Raw genomic sequence first — 25072 nt, 5'->3', positions numbered from 1 at the left:
CTAAAATTAACACTTTCATTTGACTGAACAACATCACAGACAAAAATGAGGAGGAGGAGGTGAAGCTGAGTGGTAAGCACTCTCCACGAAGTTCATCTGCTTAGGTCTTTCAAGCCTGGGACTACAGTAATTCCCTCAAGATTTTCTGAGAGCAAGCACAAACCATCCTGGTCAGGAATCTCCCACATTCATCACATCTACCCACACTACAAAAATTAAGGTCCAGTTTCTGGCTCTGCTCCAGATAACCTTTGCCACCTCTGCATTTCATCTCCCAGCTGTGAAGCCTCCTCCTGGCAGGTGTCTCGGGCCAGCGATGAGCTCCCACCAACCACCCACCATCACAGGCCCTGCTTATAGTGGTGGCCTTCAGACACAAGCAAAAATAATTATGACCATGTGAGAGTTTCTATCCCACTTTCATAACCCTCTAAGTGTAGCTGTCAGGTTGGTTTTGTTTTATTTTTCATTTTAAAACAGGCCGGTATTCCTCTGTCATAAACAGAGATAAAAAGGAATCATGTAACGACTTGTGCAGCTCCAAAGTCTGGGATAATTGCAAAACACGAGCCTTACCTCACCACTCTCTGCTTTACTGAACATTTTGTAACTGTGGTCACTGACAAATTGGTGCCTGCTATCTACACTGTTTTGATTTCTCCTCTTATTTGCTGTATTTATTTTCCTCTTCCTTTTAATACACCAACTAAATGTCAATCTGGTTTTTGCAGACTTTTATGTTTGCACTTGCACATTCATGATGTTAACTATTTAGAATCATAGAATGGTTTGCTTTGGAAGGGACCTATAAAGGTCATCTAGTTCAACCTCCCTGCAATAAGCAGGCACATCTTCGACTAGACCAGGTTACTCAAAGCCCCGTCCAACCTGGCCTTGAACACTGCCAGGGATGAGGCATCCACAACTTCTTTGGACAACCTCTTCCAGAGTATTAGCACCCTGATCGTAAAAAATTTCTACCTTACATCTAGTCTAAATTTACCCTCCTGTAATTTAAACCATCACCCCTTGTCCCATCGCTACAGGCCGTACTAAAGAGTTTGTCACTATCTTTCTTATAAGCCCCCTCTAAATATTGAAAGGCAGCAAAAAGGTCTCCCCTGAGCCTTCTCTTCTCCAGGCTAAACAATCCAAACGCTCTCAGCCTGTCTTCAACGGAGAAGTGCTCCAGTCCTCAGAGCATCTTCCTGGCCTCCCTCTGGACTCACTCCAACAGGTCCATGTCCTTCTCATGCTGCGGACCCCAGAGCTGAATGCAGTACTCCAGGTGGGGTCTCACAAGAGCAGAGTAGAGGGGCAGGATCACCTCCTTCAACCTGCTGGTCACACTTCTTTTGATGTGGCCCAGCATATGGTTGGCTTTCTGGGCTATGAGTGCACATTGTCAGCTTATGTCCAGTTTTTCATACACCAGTACCCCCAAGCTGTATTCTGCAGGGCTGCTCTCATGTTTTACAGCTAGTAGATATTTGGGACTCAGAGAAGAATTTGGGTATTGTTCCATTTCACTGTTTCTCACTGAGCTCTGTTATGACCAAAAACCACTGATTTCAATAAAGCACTTCATTATTATTCAGTAGAACTTATATTTAAATTCCTTTTCCCAAAAAAAACTGTTAATATGCTTTAATAACTACCTTTAAGGATATTCCCTTGCCAGAAATTAACCTGCAGAGCTTTGTGGTTATTTCTGAGTGTTGTCAGATTAAACTTAATATTAAATTAAGAGCTGTTTCACAATGTCAGAAAGAATGTTCTGTATAATAATCTGCCTTCTGATAGTAATTTTGTATAATTAATGCCACCTTTTCATGCAGTCTTTTGTGTTTCTGAAGTTTATTCTGTACTCCCACTTGGAAAATGAGATCATTCAGCATGTGGAGGCATTTACAGAACACAGCTCACTACTACCCCTTGAATCAATAAAATACTGAAAAGAAAATAATTTTAAAATATCAACTAATTTTTTCCATTAAGCAGTATCAGTGTCTTCATTCAAGAGACACCAAAGGGGATAATGGCAGCTTAGAGATCACCACCCTTCACATGTGCTGCTCCATCTCCACATCAGGACACAAAAAGTTTCTGCTGGAGTGTCTCACGAGCTTTCGTTACAGTTGAGCTTGTTACAGCTCTCACTGGAGTGGCAGACAAGGGAGCAGTTTCACCCCCAAAAACTACCAGCCATGTCAACATACCCACTCTCTACCCAGTTTCTCCTCACTAAATCCATCAGTGGAAGATGATCCCCAGCACACCAACGGACAAACACAAACCTACCTAAATCCTGGCAAAACATTTTAAATCCATTCAAGACAGCTGCATCCACAGTACACATCATGAGCCACAGGCAGCTTGGACTTAGGACGGGAGACCTGATGCTGCCTCCTGATTCCACATCATGCAGACACAAGGTACAACATAGCATGTCCCCCCACCTCCACACTCCCCACTTTGCTCCACACTATGCAGAAACCATTCTATGCTACAGATATAGATAACGGTCACTGCGATAGTAAAAATCGCCAACATCAAGAATATCGTATTTTTAGTTTTGGAATCTCAGACTGTTTTAAAGTCACTTGCCCTAAACCTGGGAGCAATTAAAACCTGTTAAAGCTTTAGCAAGACCAGAGTTGGAAGATTTTGTAATTCTCTACACTTGCATGTTTTGTATTTCAGACAGATAACTAAACTGCTTGAACATTATCCTCAGAGAAAGTCTGATTAATTTCATCCCACTTTGTTTTGATTGTCTCCAAACAGAAAACTGGCATTTTCCCTCATTTCCCTAATTTAGTGGGCAGTGCCACAGAAACTGTGCAGTGGCCAGACTCCAATCTATTGCAGACAGGTGCAACTCTGGAGTCATTAGGGGTTACCCCACGCAGTGAGTCTATGGGCTAGGCCAATTCTTCTGCACAAGCATGTTCAGTGGTCACCTCCAAAACTAAGGGTTCCCTCAGTTTTAAAAGTACAAGCCAGCAGAACTCGTAACACCTTTTTTGTACCTTAAAGATCTGCTGGTGACTCAAAGTTGATGGTAAGTAATAGCAGACAAAGTTTTCAGAGACCAAAATATATCTCTCTCTTCTAGGAGAAAGAAGAAGCTGGATTCTCAGATGCAAAAAATACATGCAAAACTGGAATAAAATTAAATTAGCATCTTGAAAACAGTTACAAAGCAAGTCTGCTGGAAGAAGCAGAACATTTCCTGTTGAAATAATTCTTACTTGAAGAATTTTCCTCCTGGTATTTGTTTCCTCTTGTTATTCTCCTCTCTCCACTTCCTCCTCTGGGACAATCGGACGTTATGACATCGAGCTATGACTTGGGCAGAGACAGAGGATGAGATTCCCAACACTGTATTTGAAAGGAGAAAGCATAGGAAATGGCTTTTACTCTTGAGAGAATCTAGTTTATCCAGATGTCTCATTAGCATGGTGACTGGGAGTCCAGGAGAGACCTGTCCAAGGGTAGCAAATGCATGATCATTTCTTTTACAGATTCACCAGCCTACAAGTTTTACAAGCCATCCAGGACATACAGTTTACACAACTTTTCCCATGCAGAGGCATGTAAAGAGAATAATACTATCTACGAAGGGGTCAGAGAAAGTATTGTGGTTGTCTCATATTCCCCACAGTATACAAAGAAGCCAACATCATCTCCTCCTTTGAAATGCAGCACTGTTACAAACATCAGCTGCCATAACTATTTTTTAGCAATGTAGAACCTGACAGGTGCAGAATGTGAATTAGTCTATTACTGCAAGGAAGACAGCATACAGGTGGCATGGAGAAGAAAGCCAAGGGAGGCTTTCAACAGCTAAACACCCACAAATGATTACATTTTACAGTTCCTTTTTGTTCTTCCAAACAACCCCAAGCAGAGTGTCACTGTCCAACCAACACGGCTGTCCTCCCTACATGGTGCCAAAGGACCTGGCTAAAAGCAAAATAAAAAGCAGTCTGAGCGTGATGAATTTTTATTTTTTTTTAATCATGTGCCAAGTATGACACCAGCCTTGTGCACAGGAAGCATCTGGACACACTGAAAAGAATTTCCTGACTCGCTGCAAATGACAAGCTCAGCTAACAGCTTCTTTCCATCAGCTACAGAAAAGCAAATTGCTCCTGTGCTGCTTCCTTTAGAAGAGGTGAAAAGCCTTAGTATTCTACATAAAACGGAGCCCAAAAAGCTAATAAAATGGACTCAGAAACTTTTTGGTTTGGTTTGTTTTCCATAGTAGCAGGATTTAGGCTGAACTGCTCAGCTATGAGAAGAGAGACTTGGAAAGCAAATCCCTATTAGAATGCCCAAAGAGTAAGATATTCTATTTATCTTCCAAAATAAAACTCATAGAAAGGTTATTGAGCAAGAACAAACTAAAGACAGGTAAAGGAATCACAGCATGTTACCAGCTCAAGATAAAAATATTCAATTTAATCTTTAATAAGCTTTCCCCACAAAGCTAAGTCCATCTGTCTAAATTTCTTTTAAATGGCACTGGCTTTGAAGAATAAATCCACTGAAAGCAGATAATAAAAAAAGCCTCAATTTTGTCAGCATTCAGGACATTAAGGTCTTTAGTAATGCTAAGAATGTCTGGCCATAAAAGATTTCCCTTCTCTTACACCCAGAATTTCATTAGTTTATCACAAAATATTTTTTTACTTTCAGTCCTTCCAAAGTAAGTTAAAAAAGAAAAAACAGCAAATAGGAGTTGTTAGAGAAGTAACACAAGGACCGACCTGAATCCTCTGAAGAGAGGAAAAAAGTAAGAAGAAAACAAGAAGAGGCTCAGTGGGAAAACTTGAGTGGACAGAGGTGCCTGAAAACAATTGTTAAGATATAGAAAACATATGGATAGTTAGGACCCGTAAAAAATGTGATCACAACCATTCCCATATATGAAGGAGAGAAGTGCAAAAATTAAAAGCTTCCTCTCTTGGGGGAGGATCCTGAAAAACCTGACTTGTGCTTTGTGGGTTTTTTTATTGTAGATTTTTTGTGTTTGTTGTTTTGGGTAGGTTTTGGTGGTTGTTGTGGTTTTGTTTGGGGTTTTTTTGGGGGGTTGAGGGGTGGAGGGTTTTTTTTTTTGTTTGTTTTTTGTTGTGGATTTTTGGTTGTTTGGGTTTTTTGTATTATTGCTTGAGCTTTTCATTCCTGGCAAGACTGAGCCTGGAGTGAATCTTTTCCTGCTAGAACTAGTTCCCCAGGAGATTATTTTCTTTCCACATGAGCCCTGGCTCTGCCATGCTCCACCTGAACCCCTAGCAGCTCTGGACCAGCTGGCTGCAATCTGATCTCCCCTCTAGTGCTCCATCAGCATGTGGAGAAAGCTCTGACAGGGTGTCCACATGAGCTCAGCTTCAGACAGGACTCACCATATACCTTTCAAGTGGGTAAGAGCACTCAGCCCTTTCTATCATAGCCCCTTCTATCATAGCCCTACAGCTGCAAAGGCCCTCATGGGTCAACAGGCAAAGAGAAATGTTTCAGTCAAAAAACCTGAACCTTCTTCCGAAACTCTTCAGGGCCACGTGCCAGCCTCCCTGACTACACAGTGGTACTCGTGCTGTCCAACCAAAGCACCAGGGCTACACATTGCACCTCAGTGAAGCACTAAACTCCATCCAGAGGAGCACAAACCGCCCTTGAGCAGCATCTGCCATAAGCAAAGTCTGAACTCTGCTTTCAAGCAGGTTGACATGATCAACATCCTCAATCACATCTCAGCCCAGAGGATTACTAAAATCATGAGATACAGTTCAGATTTCTGGCATAAAACTACAACCTCTTGCTGGGACTAAAGCTCTGATCCACCTACTTGTGACTATCCACATACATGCTACTTTACCCATGCCAAACTTGGGGGTTATCAGTGAGCCAGTAGAGGCCACAGAGTATAAGAAGCTGTGAAATGCTATACCTGAGTAGTATTTGATAATCAGAAACACAATTACTCTCTCTGACATAACTGTGGATGATGCAGCATCTGTAAAAGAATGTAACAGCTTCTGGATTCCCATTAGACTTTGCTCCTTGTGTCTTCTGTGGGCTGAGTTTCATAGGTTATACATAATGTAAAAAGAAAAGGGAAAAGATAATTCATTTCAGCAGGCTTATTACTCACTGATCTTCCACTCCAGTGAGAGACTCCAGTTCTTGAATAATAAAGCAAGGGTGAGCATAACAGTCTCATTCATTTCCTCTGACATACAGAAAAGGAAGCAGAAGAAATGCTGACTAAAGTCACCTTCAGAGAGTTTTAACCCATTTAATGACGCCGGGGGGGGGAGGAAATCAAATACCTGCCCCTGTGACAGTCAAGGAAATTTTCCATTAATTCCACCCTTTGTTTCCCCATTCATCTGTACAAGTAAAGCTAATTTGTAAATGCTTGAGTCTTTCGGCAAGTGCGCATTTTCTGTCAACTTCACAGGCTCAAGGAAAGTGCACATACACAGACCACAGTGTTTCAAAGGTCCTGTGCAAAAAAAGTTCCCGTCCTCCTCCAGAACCATGCTGTGTTCCTGGCTCCCACTTCCCAGCACTGAAGACATTTCCCAGAGCAGACAAGACCACAGAGCTGGTTTGTGCTCTCGTGGGAAACAAGAGGTACTGCACTAGAGATGACGGAGAAACCAGCTCTTCCAGGATACCCCAGAAAAGGCAGAAAGGTAACAAACAGGCATGTTCTCCAGCAAATGCCGCTATCCTGCAAGAAATACCCTGGGAAAAACAAATGGCCTCTCCTGTATCTGCTTGGAAAACACAGCAAAACAAACAAAAAGGAGAAGAGGGAAAAAAACAAAAAAAAAAAAACCAACCTGACATGGAAGTTTCATTTCAAAACTGATCTTGTAAAACAGAAATGTGGTATTCAATCTCAGTGTATGTACAATTCTGGTGCTTAGAAGAACACTTCCCTTATCACACTGTCCTTCACAGTTAGCCAAAACTTCAAATACTTGAACAGATACTTTTTAACAATTCTATTCAGTAAAAAAAAAAAACCCTCCCCCTCCCCCCAAAAAAAACCACCACCACAAAAAAAACCCCAACAAACAAAAAAAAAAATAACAACTAAAAACAACAACAACAAAAAAAACCCCAAACTCAAAAAACACCTAAAAATTAAGGGTTTTAAAGGGCTTCTTGAGTGGACAAAAGGAAAATAATTTTTAAAAAGTTTTAATTCAGCCTTCCTTTTCATGGTACTTTTTTGCCCCTGATATGCATTTTTTCTAGTTTTTGTTTTCTTCAAACAGGGTGAAGCTGTATTGCCTGCAGATGATCATGACTTCAAAATGACAGCACAAAACCAAACACACCTGGAATAAAAGTGTTAAGCTAATCTTCACACCATCTTGTGGCTTCTTCCCCGTCTCCTCCTGAAACCCGTTATCCTATGCCCACTCCCCAACCTCTGCCCCAATAAATGTCTGTCGCATCTCCTCTCAATGTCTCCACCAACAAGGTCAGCTGCAAAATCGCTCAGACAGCTAATCCGATTTCATTGACACCACACTGCAGAGGCAAGACTGCCACAAACTTTGCCCAGCACACCTAACCCACCAGTCCTGGTCAGTGCTCCTTTCCCCCTAACAACTGATACTGTTTCACAGAGCCTGGGGGTAGTGATATTTTCCCATCCTTCACTTTCACGTTGCATTGTGCACCCATTCCCCATGGAGATTACACTGACACCTGATCTGGTTTGCCCTGAATGTGAACTGTGTGTTTCCACTTAAGATGATGTTTGCATCATTCTTTGAAAACATGTAGGCGACCAGATAAACAAAATCCATTAAGACTAGTCGTTAAACTTCCAGTACGTTGATGTTAGTCTGCAGAGAGAGCATCTTACCTAAGCAGAGCTTAAAGATAAAAAAAGCCACCACACCAAAAACCCCCAAACAAACCAACCAACCCCTCAGCAGCTTCAAAAAGACAGATTTGCTTATATTCCTTTTTGGTCCTATGAGGTGCACAAAAAAGGAAAATCTGAAAAACTTGAGCACAAATCAAATAATTTCCTTTGTTTTCATTCACAATTCTAAGAAAAACAACTATCAATTCATCATATCTTATCAGTGCCATCTCTATGCTTACAGTTCGCAGGAAACAACATTTGTGGTGGTCTCCTCAGACATTACAGATTACATAAGAAAAAATAAGTGAAGTACAAGTGCCCAATACCAAGTGACAATCAGCTCAAAGCCACAACTACTTCAGTTACTAGAGGACATCATGCAGTCTCTGATGTGCGTATCAGTATTACATGAGGGTAAAAAATGAAATCAAAGTAGACCTAAAAGCAGTATAAACATAAGCCCCATGTCACAATAACTAGACGTGGTTAACTTCCAGGTTTGTTGTGAAACGATGATACCTATTCCACACAACACAGCATGATTAAAAACACTGCAATTTCAGTTCTAAATGAAAACTCCTTATATTGCTATCCTTCCCTGATGTCTTATTACTGTGTAGCAAATGAAGTTATTATATGTTGTATGCATTACTTTACTTGTAAGCAAGTTGCCTGTCACACGCAGATTCACACATACTGAGTCCATGCCTTTGTCCATCCTCCTTTCTGTGATAAATCATAGAATGATCTGTGTTGGAAGGGACCTTAGAGATCATCCAGTTCCAACACTCCGCCATAGGCAGGGACACAATATGTTTTTCACTTGTATGAAAAGGCTGGTATGGGGACCTCTGAACTTCCTTACAGATGTTGGAGTGACTAAGGGCTTATGCAAGACCTCAAGGGATTAGCTTATTAATGATGCTTATGATTTTGCACGAACTGGGTCACTAGGGATTAGAAATGTTAGATCAGAACAGGAGAACCAAACCTAAATACAATTTTTTCCCCTTTCATTTCTTCTTATTCAGCTGCACATGTTAAGGTTTGCACAGCCTAGACACCAGCTTCTTATCTTGCCCAAATGCTGGAGATAGAAACACTTATGAAAAACACAGTTTTACCACAATCTTGCTAATCCTCTCTTGAAGCCAGACTACATTCAAAGTTTGTGAATTGGTTATTGACCAATGGGATCTGCAAGTGTTCACAAGCCAACAGCTCTTCAGAGATTTTTTTTCCACGTCAACCTGAGAAAGACTGTTTCACAGTATTTTTCCCTGTTTCAGCCCCAGAAAATAAATCAACCTTCACTCCCAGCAGTTAATAATGCAAATGTGAGTGGGTAAAAGCAAATCAAGCTTATGTTTCACAAATATAATTTTCCTACATTCACCACATTTGGCGTACTGATGTCTCAAAACATAAAGGGGGCATTTATAACTTTCAGAAAGCTTTCTGATTATGCCATCTAGGTATATGACAGATGTCAAAAATCTAGCATCAAACTTCTGAGACTGGAAAAACAGTTGTGTGTAAATTAGAGAGGCTTATAATACCAACGTTATTTTAGTATAAGCTCATTCCTTGGCCCATGCTTTGTCAAGAGAGTCTTGCCATTCGGTCCATAGAAATAAAGGATTAACTCATCTTTTCTAACATAAACTTCTCAAACAGTAGGTCTTACTTGATCATGTCTCAACCCCTACAACTCTTCTGTTATTCACAATGATAAAATTAAAACCACCACATTTTTAGCAGATTTGCATCTTCAGAAACACCCAAACACAGCAATTTTCTGCAAAACTGAAGGAAATTCAAACCAAAGTTATATACAGAGACCTTCAGAAGCATGGGAACAGGAGGAAAACAAAACCAAGAACACTCCGTAGAAGGATAAAACAAGTCAGTCACAAAATTTAATTGAAGTATTCAGTTCAGTCTAACAGCATTTGGTACACACCTTCTGAAACAAGTTGACCTCCAAATAAATGATCACAATGATACTACTACCACGACTTTTGATTGCTTCTTGTGTTTTATCATGATGTTACGTTAAGCTTTGGGTCCAGTTCAGTGCCGACTAGTCAAATTATTTATCTCCTACAGTTCAGATCTCACTCTGGACCTCTGAGCACTATGCAGGTCCTCCTCTCATGTTTTTATAGAAGAAAACTACTGTTGTTGCAACTTCAGCATTAGGAAGAAGACAAAATTCTAACCAGTGATGAGATTTGTCTGTCCTGAAGCTTGAAAAGTTAGTATATTTAAAAAGTCAGAACTAGTTAGGCACTAGATGGAACCACATTTTGGATTCTGGAAACTGAGGTTCTCGCTCTGACACTCCATTTCAGTGCGACCTTCCAACATCACAGCAGTACCTTTGCTTTTCCACCCTGGCTTTTCCATTTGCTTTTCTGGACTGTGTTCCCCTGAAGACACGTATTTGGTATATGAATCCACACAGTTTTCTTCAATCTTGAAACTTCATTAACAAGCCTCATACAAAGCACTCAAATTGGTGCATTGTTAACCTGAAGTACAAGAGCAAAGGATGGGCTCTCCTACACCACCTGGAGCAGAACCCCATGTATTATGCAGAACAGGGACAGAACAGTGACAGCTGCTTGTACCTGTCTCTTACGTACAAATGGAGACTAGGTGCTCCTAGTCAGCTTCAAGACACCATGTGGATATGCCAGTTTGTGCAAAGCCTGTGATACGCAGAAGCAAATTTGGCATGGCAGGTACGCCGTAAGAGAATTGTGTGTCAAGAGCTCAAGCACCTAACTGCATGTACATAGCTGACCATTGTTCCCAGTTATATACTCCTAACTTCTTCCAGAAAAGACGCACTTTAAATTTCTTTCTCAATGCCATTTTGACATTAGCTGTAACTACCTGTGGTACATGTAACAGATTTCAAAAATTCCTCATCTGCCCCTAAGGTATTGGTATACGCATACCTGAACTGGATGAGTTACTGCTGTGGCCTGCATTACAAGTCCCAAGTGTGAGGATTTGCCTTATCTCAAGTACAAAAGCAGAATCCCAGGAACTAATCCGATCCATCTATCAACAAAACATTTAAAGGAAGATTATCCCTTCCACAAAGACTCACTGTCCTTCAGTAAGTCTGTTCTTTGTTGGGTGTTTCTACAAAATTGCTGTTGATAGCTGAACAAGCTACTCCCAGAGGTACTGCTGCACTTCCTAACCGGCCAAGAAGAATGAAGCACGCATGTTTCCAAGTCGTGTGCAGAGTCGAGAAAAACCAAACAGGAACTCAAGCACCCATTTCCTTGTTTGATCAGAAATAATCTGATGATCTGTGAAATGCAGCAAATAAATTGTCTCCTCCCTACTATTTTCAATTGCATTTCATCCTGAGCTTGCAAGATGCTAAATGAGATTTGAATTGTCAGCATTTCACAAGAGGGAAGGGAAAAAAGTCTCAGCCACACAGAACTTACATGAACATACACAAAAGCCTGTTTTCCTGAGATTTCAATCCAATACACCAAATTAAGAAGGTCAGATTTCTTATACTTACCTGATCCAGGTCTCCAAACCCGTCATCCATTACTAATTCTGTCATCAATTTGATTCAAATGAAGCAGTGGCTTTATTCGGGCTATTGTTTTTCAGAGGCCTATCAAAATGATTTCTTGATTGCAAAACAACTATACCTCATAGCTGGTAAACATTTCAGAGTGCTGATTTACTGGTTCATTGGTATCTAAAAACATGGCACAATGGCTTCTCTCACAAACTTTAGAGCAAAACTATTATTAACTACTATTGCACTACTCTGTGAGAAGGAGATCAAGCAATTAGTTCAGCTGGATCTATTAAACCAAGCATGAGCATTGCAGCTTGTCACTCCTGCCATACAGCAATGGTTTGGGGCAAATGAATTCTCCTCTAACAAATACATCCCTTTTAGCTTCTATCCATAGATACACCTGAAAGTTTTTCAGTTACTCTCCTAAAGGCCATAAACCTGTTTCACCTGAACTACTAAATCCATTTCTAGTGACAGAATTCACTGCTCCTCCCAGGATCTTCTTTTGCTCATTCCATATAATAACAAGGCTTAGGGATAAAGAAAGGAAAAAAGGAAAAAGAAAAAAAAAGGAAAAAGAAAATAAAAAAGAATGAACCCCACACACTCTTTCCAAGTGACTATCCAGTACCAGGCTCTCATCGGGTCTCATATTCCTGCAAGACTGCCAGTGAAAACACTAAAGAAATACCCAAAGTGGGCATCGTTATCACTCATGTCCCATGGTGATGCTATGTGAATATACAGGACAGCAGACGCTATCCTCTTACAAACCTTTCCCTCCCCTTCTCTTTGCTTTCCTTTAGCCTTTACAGGAATATTCCTGTACTTTTGCATCAGCTGATAAAAACAACTTTTAATCATCTGCACAAGCAAGTACATAACAGTACATTTTGAGCCTGTGTCTTTGGCAACATCCTAAAATTCAGCAACAGCCAAGGCTTTGATTCATAAACCATAAGATCACAAATGACAGCATAGATCTTTTCAGCTTTTACTCCAATATCTCATCTAATCTGCACATAAAACACTCCAAAGAATATGTCTTACCCACTTCGCTTAGCAAAACAGACAACGGCCAACTACTAAGACCATTTAAAATATTTTTGCTGCCTACCTTAGTATTTTTGCCCTTAGTTTTGGGACTGTCAATAATACCTCAATAGCTTTATAATTTAAGGAGAAACACACAGCAAACATAAATGAACAATAAGTATATAAAGATGTTGGGGTTTCCCCCCCCTTAAACTAAACACTTCAGGCTGAACTGAGTGATTCTGTAAAACACATTTTGCATAAAGCAAAAAGACTCTTTTTATGCATAAATGATGTTCATTTTTCAGCATATATTTTACTAGTAGGAAGAATTTCCTAATATAATAGAAGAACACATTTCTTTTCCCCCAAGTAAAATACAGCATATGCACTATTTTCAAGTTGTGTAAAGAATACTAGAGCAGAGAAATGGTTCAAAGAGAAGAATCTTTCTTCGGCAGAGGACTGACCAGACAGTATAGTGAGTTAAATCCATTGATCATCTTAAGGATTCTCCAATTATGGGTGCACGGCTGGGCCTAGCCCACAGTGTTTACATGACCCCCTCAACTAACATCCTGCACTACTGTACTACAGCAAATATTCACTACAAGCATAAACAACTGTGAAAGAATATACAGGAAAAACCTCAACAAGTTTGTAGCCCATAACTGCATATGGTGGGAATTGATGGAGCCTTTGCAATACAAATAGTGCTCCAAATCAGCTCTCCACACAGAGAAAATTTCCAATGATAAGGAACACATGTAAGGCACGTTCTTTTAAAAAACTTAACTCCCATTAAGCAGCTCATTGTTCATAAAGGGAATGGTGTTTACACAGGAAAGAGCCCAGTTTCAACAGATCAGAAATTCAACAGATGTTTCCTTCTATCTAAGCAAAACAAGTTTGTGACCCATTTCTCTCCAGCCAGAAAGCTTCAAAATTAACTCTACTGCATGGGGGAGAAACCAAAACAAACTAAAGCTGCACTCGACAGAATGATCTTAGAAAACAAATTCAGAAAAACTTGTATTTTAAAATTGCAGCTGCTACTAAAGTGAATTAATTTGAAAAAAATCAGTCGTCTTTAAAGAGAATGCTTTAGGATCTGGGTTTGAAGGGATACAACATGATAATTATGATTTTGGTTTGTGCTGGAAAGAGAAAGTACGGCAGGTTATTACTCACATGGTTCTGTGTCACAATTGCTCTCTTCAAATCAATCTGATCTTTCTCCTTCAGACCTCCTCCAACACCCCTCCAAAACTCCTGACTGCTCTTGGCTTCCTTAAGTCTCTTAAGACCTCTCTTCCTCTGCACACAGTAGTTAAATAATAGAAGTGACTGAGCAGAGTATAAAAGGTATATCTCAATTTTATTTGTAATTATTACTGCATATGCACACTATACAGCAAGTATAAGCATTTTGTATTAGTTTAGAATATAAAGAATTTCAGGCTTTGCCAAAGTCCAGCTGCTGAGACTGTGCTGTTACACATTCACTATTTCACTTATCATCACAAGAAAGTTTCAGGACTTTCAGGATGTACCTGATGGTATTACACCATTACCAGAGCAATGCTGGATCTGGTGACGTTCTGTTACACACCTGAATGCTGCAAAGGCAGCATCTTCCACAGAGTTTATGCATTTTTTGTAAGCCATGATACCTTGCTCCAGAAGATGAACTGAGATGGACCATTTGTTGCTGAGAATTTTATCCAGGGAGTTGAGCTTTTTTGGCTTTTATAAAATGCAGCTGCAGAGGCCCGGAAACTTAGATTAACAGCTAGATACAAGTACTGAAGCTAAAATATTCTTAATCATAAGTATGACAAGTGTAGTCAGTGCATGCAACTTCTGTGCCCATCCTTGCCTTTGCAAGTCCCTTCTTGACTAGATTTCACCCGTTATTTCTTGTCCTAGCTATTTTGTAAGCATTACACAAAGTTCCCACCTCCACAATGTTTTATGCACAGCATGCTCAGCACTGAGGTTCCTTACCCCAGCCAAGGCCTCTGCATGTCCTGAGAAGAATATACCAAGAAGACAGGGCTGTAATCTGGCAGCAATGCAACACACCATTATTACAACCAACACAAATATTAGCAGTGTGAAGGAGACCCCACTGAGACACTTTCAAATCTGCCTATCAAACAATTATAGCAGAGGTAGAGGTGGCTTTCTTCACCTCCTAGTAATCCTATTTGTCCTTTAAATAGATCTTAAGTATAATCTCGAACTGTCAGCATTTTTGTAAAGAAATACCAGCTCAGACTTAATTGGATTTGTCAGACAATCAAAGCTAAACAGTTCTGTGAGCTCCAACAACTGAACAGCTATGGAAAAAAACCTTCCATGTTGGAACGTATAAGAATACAAATGTTCATTTCAAGAGGAAGAATTTCCTCTGAAAGTAAGTGGTAAAAATACATAATTTGTTCCACAGTTCAAACCCTGTTCCTTAGCAACATAATGATGTCTTGTGGCATAGCTAAGGTTGAGTGAGCTGCTCCATAGAGGTGTTTATCTGCAGTTCATTTCAAATATTGTCACTTTGGACTGCTCTGAAATCACAATTGCTAAAGGTTTGCCTATGCAAACTTGCTTGTATTTTAGACTTTTTAGAATAAAAAAAGGGGGGCGGGGAGGAGAGAGAACCCAGAGAATTCTGTCAGGAACATGTAACGGTAGCATTTGAAAAGAAAATATGTATATTACATTGCATACAAACAAATAAAATAAATAAAAAAAAAAAAACCCACCAAAAAAAACCCCACCAAACAAAACAACAAACCTAGGGAAATATGTATTTTAGCTGAAGAGCAGAAATACCTCCTATTCCTCTGGAATTCTTGACTTTTTTGTGACCAATATACATATTTATATTTATACATATATTCTATATGTATACATGAAGCTTTTTCTGACTTTGCTGTGTGTATCATCAGCTTCTTGTTCTTTACTGCTTCTGTGAGCTAGAATAGTGCATTTTAAAGACAGTCTAGGATATAATGGCCTAAAACCTACACAAACCTCATCCTCTGAATGGCAAGACAGAATACATTACAGTGATGTAGAACTTACAAGATAAGGAAGTATAACAGGCCAGATCTTACAGCACTTTCAATGCCTTCAGACTGGGGGTTCTTTAATGAAGATTGAGATTATTCCGTATGTGCATGGATGCAGAAGAAGAGTCATTATACAGATGGTATGTTGAAAATTGAAGTGACATTCATTTTGCTGACTTCAAAATAAGTCACGCAGGTTTTTAACATTTATGTTTAGAAGGGTATCAATTTGAGCACTCGGCAACATTATTTTCTGCATTTGCGCAGTTGGTAACCAGCACACCTGTGACTGAGGAATATAAGAAAACTTTACACTGAATTTCAGACCATATTTTGATCAGAAGCAAAAGTGATTTGAGATAATGTAAGGAGTCTATCACGGTCAATATCAATACTCAGGAGTTACACACTCTCTTACCTGTTGGCTTATGCACGCCAAGGAATCCAGCCTGTCCCACGGTTTTAAATACTTTATGTGCTGAGAATTGTCCTTCTTCCCACTTGTCCACAAAGAGATCAAGCTCCTTGTCGATGAGCTAGATTTGAAAAATGGATTTTAAAAGTTATTAACACAGACATTCTTACAGGAACAGCTTTGACTATTTTTGTCTAAAAACTTAAATTTAAAAAGAAAAAAAAAAACTTGCAGGGAAAATTTTGAAAGCACATTAATTTTCTTACTTCCCATTGGATGTCCTTATTCTGTCCCCACCTGCTACAACAGATGTAATGAGGTAAATGTAAGTATTTCTTTTAGCAGTTACAGCTACTACAGCAGGAGGTCACCAGGGCTGGTTTAGACCTCTCCAAGACCTATGAAAATGGCAGTTCCCCCTCACTATTTGTTACAGTTTCTACAAAGTGACAGGAAAGGGAGCCTGGATTATACTCAGAGGGACCTTGCCAAAAAATTAATGATGATCTGTTCACAATGACCACACACAGTATGCAAAACAGCCAAGTGGGAGAGAACTCATTTCCCCTCCCACTGCCTGAAACACTCTTAAGGACATCAGCGTTGTTCAGGGTACTTATGCCCAGTCTGCATTTAGACTTCCCTAGGATCTGACAAAATATGTACTGCAAAAATCTGGTCATCTTCCAGATTTTGTAGCATTTTCCTGGGCAACTCTCAACTGGGCTATTGCTGCACACCTGTCAAAGGTCAAAGTCCGAAGCTGCCTGTCTACTGCCCTTGTTCTACTCAGGCACCTGTCTTCCCTTCCAGCTGTTGTGAGCAAGACGCACGTGGAGCACAGCCACTAGGTTCAGTAACATTTTCAGGTTTCAGAGCTCAAAGGTCGGACATGTCAGCCCACAGATTTCCAGATTTCCATGGCCATGGGATGAGAGCAAAATGGGCAAGCTGAGGTTTTGCAGCTGACCTCCGAGCACGGCAGCAACTCCCAAACAGCACTGGCTCCCTATCAAGCAGCCCCATGCCATGGGGTGCACAGGGCGTTTGTGCTTCTGCCACCCTGTTCTTGCTGCCTACCAACCTGGCATAAGACAGACGTTACCTCAAATAGCTCTCAAAAGCCATCAGTTGTATAGTGCCCACCTCTGCCTACCTCCGCAAGCCAAACCAAAAGCTAGCACAGGCTGCTTTTGCCATGCCAAAGTACACCACATGCCTGGGACAGCAGGCACAAGGGGGTCCAAATGTGGAACAAAAAGCCACCATCCTGTCCCTAAAACAAACATTATTGAAACAAATACCAGTTCCCAGTGGAAAGGTAATGCCTTTGCAATCACAGTTTTACTGCTACACTGTTTCAAGAAGGGAGAATTTACTATTTTAGAACTTACTTCTCTTAGTCTTCTCTCCACACTAAGTAAACAAGTTCTGTGGTGCTATTTCTTGAGCTGGAAAGACTCCTCTCCCTCCCAAACTGCTGTGCTCATGAGACCCTGCGGAGCCTTCTTCTGAACTATCTATTTATTGCACATTCTTTGCAGAATTTCAGCCCATATATGGCTGCTTTCTGCTTCCCAGTCAGCCACAGAAATAAGGGTACTTCCCTGTTGGTAACAGAAAAAAAACCCCACTTTTTCACTTCTCTTACCAAATTCTGAGAAATTGATATAGGGAATGTTCAACTCATTCAGTAATTATTTTCTCTCTCTGTCTTATACTGAAAAATGAAGAACTCATGATCAATAGTAACAAAATACTCACCAGGACACTATCTAGGAGAGCCCACATTTAACTTGTATATTGCTATATCCTAGATGCTCAGACTTTAGGACTCTGACCCTCAATGTTGAGTTACAGGTGGTGAAATACTTTTTTAATTGTTTATAATAACATCTGGCAATTCTCATCGCATAACATCCAGGGAAATGCCTGGAAGAGGTTATGAAGTATGTGCAGAAAGTTATTCCAATGTTTTGACGGATCTTGGCAAAAGCATGAAGTGAATGTACTAACAGAGTTTTGCGCTTGTTATGGCTGGTAGTGGGCCAAGTGTTTCACAGCCTACACACAAACCTACCTTTGAAGTTAAACAGAGTCAGAGGAATTACTAAGGCGTGAGAGAAGCTCTTTTACATGATTTCTGCAGATTATAACCTGCTTGCTCCTGTGCCTCTGAGTAAAATTCAAATTTTTTAACAAAGTTTAATTATTACCAGTTGAAGTTTACCATATCGAGTAAAACAAAATCTCCCTTGCATGACAACAACAACAACAAAACAAAACAAAACAAAACAAACAAAAAAAAAAACCAAAACCAAAAAAACCAAAAAACACCACCAACCCAAAGACAACCTCAGTGGACAAACCATGAACAGTGCATACCTCTAAGTTCAAGAAAAAAATTACTTTCACAGTCTGGATACCGATATCCACAGTTTTTTTCTTCGTCAATGGACCATCAATTTCAAACTGCATTTTTGCAACGAAATTAAACAGGTCTTGTCAAAAGTTTTTACACTTTAGACACAAATTGTTTGCAAAAAATCATACATCTTATTTATTTGGGGGAACACCTCCTCTTGTACTACCACATATAAACATAAGCCACATTGCTGGAGAACTGCAGCACTGGTCAGCTGGCTGATGTTGGAGTACTGACTACTGGATATTATCATCCCTTCATATATAAGCAAACTGAAAGAGAGAGAGAGAGGTTTTCAAAGGTTCAAGCAGCAATGACTGAAGGAACACAAGCAATTATACAATGTGGTTAAAACATTGCTAAAGACAGGTTTATTTCAATGCAGGTCAAATAACGCTGTGCACCTAACCATTTGATTTGCTGCTCCCCTTGGATTTGGTGACTTCCTCACATCCATGCCCCTAGAAAAATATTTCATGCCTGAATTACTTTAAATCTTGACTAATTAACTCTGAATTTATGTATTTTTTGAATGCACACAGCTTTTAGAAACTGACACTAAGAGCTGCAGGCACAAATTATGCAGGCACCTTAATCTAAATCATAAGGTATACATGCAGTATTTGGCACACATACAGAAGTGAACTTTTGGCAGTACACGAGCAGCTGGCCTGGTTATTTTTATATGCTTTATCGTGAAAAATGTGGAAATCATGGGTGATGGCATCTATACTTGTATCACTAGGATAGCAACTGTAACAACACCTAAAACTCCTCTCAGTAGAAATATTTTAATGCTGCATACTACAGATGCTATCTGACAAATATTCACAGACACAAATAAAATCTTTTCACCCAATCTAGCTGGCCAAACCTCAGTGCATTTGGGATGTAAAGTTAATTTAGGAGCCATAAATATTCTCTGCTTGCTGATAAAACTAGTAAACAGAATGTCTGTACTGTACACTCTGCCAGTACAGACACTCTGTTATTTTCCTGACAGTAAGGGCACAGTAAGCTTCATGTATGGGACGGGTCGATTTTTTTAGGCTGCTTCATATGAACCATGATGCAAACCTAAAGGACTGAGCTCTGGAGGCAGCCTTGGTTTAGCCTGCAATCCAGCAAGAGCTCGGGCTGCTCTCTGGGGAGCCTCTGAAAGAATGGCTTCAGGGCTGATATCAGCCATGAATTATTTCAAAAAACACTGTGGATATTTGCCCAGTCGGAAACTGATCGAGCCAACAAACTAACTGTGTGTTGAATGACGGTAAGAAAAATAAGTGTGTTTTCATTTATAATAGTCTTGACATCAAGTTTTGTGAAAACAGCACCTGTAGCTTCCTGCCCAGGAACAAGGAAATGCAGTGGCAGGGTTGGGGAGGGGAATAGAGAAATTCAGATTTTTTTTTTTTGTTATAGATTATTTTAATTTCTCTCTAAAACAAAGCAATGAAAATATCTCCCCAAAACATTGCCAGATAGTTGCACATTTTTATTATTTTCCACTGGAAGTCAATACAATATTTAAAAGATAAACATCTGAGGATTTTTCTTAACACGATGATCAATATTTTGTGCTAATATTATACCAGCACCTACCCAGAAACATTAACAATTGTCATTTAATTCTCATCATATTCTAAAATAAACACACTATTTCTACAACAGTAGAAACTAATTGAATTAATTTGGCTACTGAGAGCGTATACAGATGTCTTTTACAGCAATTAGAGACTTCTTTCCATTATTCACCAGCAAGTTTACCTTCTCTCAAGCAATTCGCATCAGAAATTAAAGGCCATACTACTTCTACATGCAGTATCTCTTATACCTACCCTTTATAATACTGTATAGTAGTAGTATATTTCAGCACACAATTAACAAGATGATGAATCTTGAAAAGAAAAAAATAAACTGAATTCTTACAAAGTAATAGAAATTTTGAGTAAAATTTCCTGAGTTACACCTAAACTGAGATTAGACTTACTTAGTAGAAAAGCAACAGAGAATATCTGAGAAAATTGTATTTCATATTAAAAAGATTAAATGGATTTAGTCGTGCCACATAACTGTACCATATTATGTTACAAGAAGGATCTTTTTCCTTTAAATCAAGTTACAGTAATTAAACTTAGCTCTATTAATATAATAAAAAATGACACAATTAATGGTATCTTAAATTAAAAAAACCAAATAAATAAGCGACAGACCACTAATGACAGTTCTTCACTGGTTATATCTAGACATTAGCAATACACTGACTTGAAAGGAAGGAGGTAACAGACCAGAGAGCCCCATCTTTGACACCCACAATAACTACAGAAAATAATTAACAGCCTGCAAAACATTTGTCCTTGCAGGTTTTCTTTTTTTTTTTTTTCTCACAACCACCAGCAGAAACAACTGCTCTGCAAAACAACTCAGCATCCCAGGAACACCAGGGCTGAGGACGAGCCAGTGCTGTAGCAAGATGTAAGGCAAAGCTGAGGTGGTCAAACCCAAGGGCAATCCATGGGTACTACCAAATCTGGCCACCAAAACCCATGCCGTGGCTGCAAGGCAGACAGGACCCCATCAGAGAGCTCCTTGCTGGCTGCCACACCGCAGCCCGTGCGGGTCCTCTCACCTGCTCCTCAGAAGGCCTTACACATCCAAACAGCAGCTGTTAATTTCCCATATATTGGTCTCTGTCTGGGTCCCTCTGAGACTCACACGTCCAGAGGAGGACCACAAGGATGATAAGGGGCTGGAGCACCTCCCGTATGAAGACAGGCTGAGAAAATTGAGGCTGTTAAGCCTGGAGAAGAGAAGCTGCGTGGAGACCTCATAGCAGCCTTCCAGTATCTGAAGGGGGCCTACAAAGATGTTGGAGAGGGACTCTTCATCAGGGTCTGTAGCAATAGGACAAGGGGTAATGGGTTCAAACTGAAACAGGGGAAGTTCAGCTTAGATGTATGGAAGAAGTTCTTTACTGTGAGGGTGGTGAGGCACTGGAACAGGTTGCCCAAAGATGTGGTGAATGCTCCACCTGGCAGTGGTGAATTGCTCCCCCCTGCAATGAATGCTCCAACATTGGCAGTGTTCAAGGTCAGGGTGGACAGAGCCTTGGGCGACATGGTCTAGTGTGAGGTGCCCCTGCCCTCGGCAGGGGGGTTGGATGATCTTAAGGTCCTTTCCAACCCTAAGCATTCTATGATTCTATCCCAAGCACAGCAGAGTGACTTTTCCAATGTATATTCCCTGCTTCTTCTTGCGTCTGGGCTTATAGGCCATGGCCCTCCTCAACTACTCACAACTCCTCCAAAGCCCTAACCAAAATTTGGCGGCCAATCCTTTCCCAGTAATGATCTTCAGAAGGTTAGGGAAAGGGGGCACGGAAGGAGACTGGGATGTGGAAACAGATTCAGGACAGAACCAGGACAAATCCAGGTAAGTGAGAGAAGGCGGTCAGCTCCTTGAAGCTGACACCTACTAGAGAGGCTGCGGAGAGAGTGATGCTGTCCCTCCTGCATTCATGAGGTCCCTCCAGCACTCCGGCACAGCAGCTGCTCCTATGCTTCCAGTCCCCATGACACATGCTAAGAGACCTAGTGGAGCCGGGAGCTTCCCAAGTGCCCAGATCACCCAGCCTGGTGGTGGCAAGCCTGGACCAGCAGCAGTCAGCGCCCCAGCAGAAGAGGCAGTTGTACAGGCTCCAATAATGTCATGTGCAGAACCAGAGGCAGTGTGTAACTTAGAAGACCACAACAGGTTAAAAATAACCCCACAACACAAAGATGATTTAACCACACAGCAGGCAGGAAGCGTTCCCTGCAGTGCTAACCTGGCCTGATCATACACAGTTATTTAGTGCACTTTCTTCTGGTTGTGACTTAGGAATTTACCCTATTTGAATACAGGATTTGGGACTGGGCCTCAATGATGATAGGGAAACCTCTGCACTCTGAGCTGTCATCAGACTGTTGCTGGGAACAAGCTAAGAAAATGTTTTCCACAATGATACAGGGTTGAACTGAAGAAGTTCAACTGAAGTGTAGACATTCATTTCATGATGCTGTGAAAAACACTCAGCAGGAGAGAAGAGAGAGGGGAAAAAAAAAAATCCTAAAGGCAGAATATTCATTTAATTAAAATGAAGTAATTTGGACTTAAGCTTTTTAAGCTTTTTGGTCTCCCCAACTTTTCATGCATTGTGTGTGTCAGATCCTGACCACTTTACACAGAGCCTGCAGGGCAAGATGTGACCCACTCAGTGAAAAAAAACAGCCAACAAACCTGCTGGATGGAAAGGACATCTCAACCCACCAGAAGATATTATTAAAAAGAAATAAGGAAAGCCAAGTCAAATACAACTATATTTTCTCTGTTATTTAATTCCACACCTAAAAACCTAAAACAGATGTTGAAAAGCAAAATAATGGTTCCACCTACCCTATTTAAACACGTTGCTAGTCCCCCTGCCTTGGTGGGATTACACAAAGATAAGGTTAGGACCACCCTGAAGTACCTGGCTAAGCATGGGCTCCACAGCAGGCACTTAATGATCACCACCCTCTTTTTCCGTGGACTACATTGCTGATCTTTTATTTTGCTTGTACATGTACTAAGCACTTGACAGAATAAAGACACATCAACTATGTTGGGTACGTTACCTGTGACCCCTGAACCTTCTCTGTGCTTGTGCGCACTTAGATATAAAGACACACGGATTTCACGTTGTTTAACTTTCCCCTTTTCCCAGTGGGCAGTGTGTAAGCTTGAGACATTAAAAATTAAGGAAAAAAAGTAATTCCAGCTTTGCACTATAAAGCCAGTTCAAAGGGGTAGATAACATGTTGGCTCACATCTGGGTTTCTCCACTGCCATTTGCACATAGCTGTGGCCAGAGCTGAGCCTCTAGAGAAGCTTCTAGTGGATTTAAAAACAATATTCAGTAGGCTCATATGAGAGAAAATCAGAAAAATTTCCTGTGTGCTGCAAAACATATGGCTGAAATGGGAAGACATATTTAAAATTGATTAATTAGAGCACTACAATTTCTTTTTGTACCTTCAATTAAGTCATGCCACAGGCAACAAAGGAATTGTGAAATCTGCTACAGCACTGGATACCAAAGACTGCAGAGGTCAGCAAATACAAGAACAAACTGTTACTAAATTAAATTTTCTCTTTCTTAAAGGGGAAAAAAAAATAGCAGAGGGAAAAGCTCTAGCATAAGAGTTGGCAGCATATTTTATATAATAAAACATACCTGTCCTCATCTATTTTTACAAAATCTGATTTTTCAGGGAAAAGCAGGGAAAAAAAAAAAATAAAATAAAGGCATATACTTTATGAGTGTTCTGCAATTTTGCCTGGTCTGTTCATTTGGAGGTAACTAGACATGATTCTTCTTAAATCATTGTGTTTCTTCGCTTTCACTGCAACACAGGTCCTCACAACATACCTAATACATAAAGTAAAGCTGATAACTGGTTCAAAAATCCAAATACTGCAAGTCACTTTGTCCCATACATCTGGCTACAGTTTTTACTCCAGGAAACAAAAAAACTCAAATTCTGAATCAATCACAATGCTTCTGCCAATGCTTACCAAAAATCTAAAAACCTACAAGATCACCGGGGAATGCAGAAGTATGCACTGTCTCCCCACCCTGTGCAGCTGCTGGCACATCTGGAAGCCTCACTGCTGAACCAGAGGGCACACATCATCACCATGCTAAGAAAATAAAAGGCCTAGTCCAGGACCTGAGAACTGAGCCTAGGTTAACCTTTCCCTGAGGAATGAGACACTTTTCCCCCTTAGATGATTATTAGGAAAAGTGAAAAGGAGAAGAGTAGAAGGAAGATGGAGAATGACAAATTGAAAGTCGAAATTGAAGCTGTTGATAGAGTGGAAATCCATAATGACTAATTTCCTATTCCGCCTTCAAAAATGTAATCACAACATACTGTGCTTATCCCACTGCACACTTGTAACAGCAATGCTTGTGACAACAGGTCTGAGAGGACCTGCTCCTGAGAAACCCTCCAAAATGTGCCTGAAGAGCAGCTCTGCTCCCAAAACACTGCAGCACTTCTCCAACCCAGCCTCTTGCCCAACAGCAGGACTGGGCAATGCTGACAGAGGAGAAAGAAGGCTCCTCATGACAGACAAAATCTTGCTGGTTCTGCAGCAGTGCTAGAGACCACATCTGACCAGGCATGGTCAGGAGTTCCTCAGAGCATACACCATACTCCAGCCTTTCTGTCCCTTAGCTTTCACACAGCACATTCTCCCCAGGTGGCCTGACACACAGCATGGGCAGGAACAGCTTCAGGTGCAACAATTCGGCTTCCCCACTACTCCTTTCTCCTTAGAATCTCTGCATCTCACCATTTCAGACACTTATGGCACTTTCAGGAGCACAGTATGTCACCCATACCATTTTCCCCCCTCTCAAGTTTTCATGGCGTATTTTGAAGGCTGCCATATATAAAACAACAGATTGCAGATATAATGGCATTTCCGGAAATACTTAACATTAGCAGGCCTGTCCTTACTGCTACAGACAAACTAATGCTCTAAGTTTTCAATGAGAAGTTAAAAACTTGTCATTGAAATCTATCTTAGGGTACATACAGATCAGTTGGTGTTACCAAGGGCTAGT

At 40.5% G+C, this 25072-nt stretch overlaps 1 protein-coding gene across 1 annotated transcript in view; it reads right to left on the bottom strand.

Annotated features, from left to right (window-relative positions):
• Positions 1 to 25072, bottom strand: part of LOC115607319 (probable acyl-CoA dehydrogenase 6) — an 84514-nt gene that overhangs the window by 54979 nt on the left and 4463 nt on the right. The window contains 1 exon segment of the mRNA XM_030484517.1: positions 15999 to 16116. Coding sequence (XP_030340377.1) covers positions 15999 to 16116 — 118 coding nt within the window.

The sequence above is a fragment of the Strigops habroptila genome, chromosome 1 (genome assembly GCF_004027225.2).
Source record: "Strigops habroptila isolate Jane chromosome 1, bStrHab1.2.pri, whole genome shotgun sequence".
Lineage (NCBI taxonomy): Eukaryota > Metazoa > Chordata > Aves > Psittaciformes > Psittacidae > Strigops > Strigops habroptila.
Note: the sequence above shows the minus strand (reverse complement) of the source record. Positions and strands in the feature narration are given on the sequence as shown.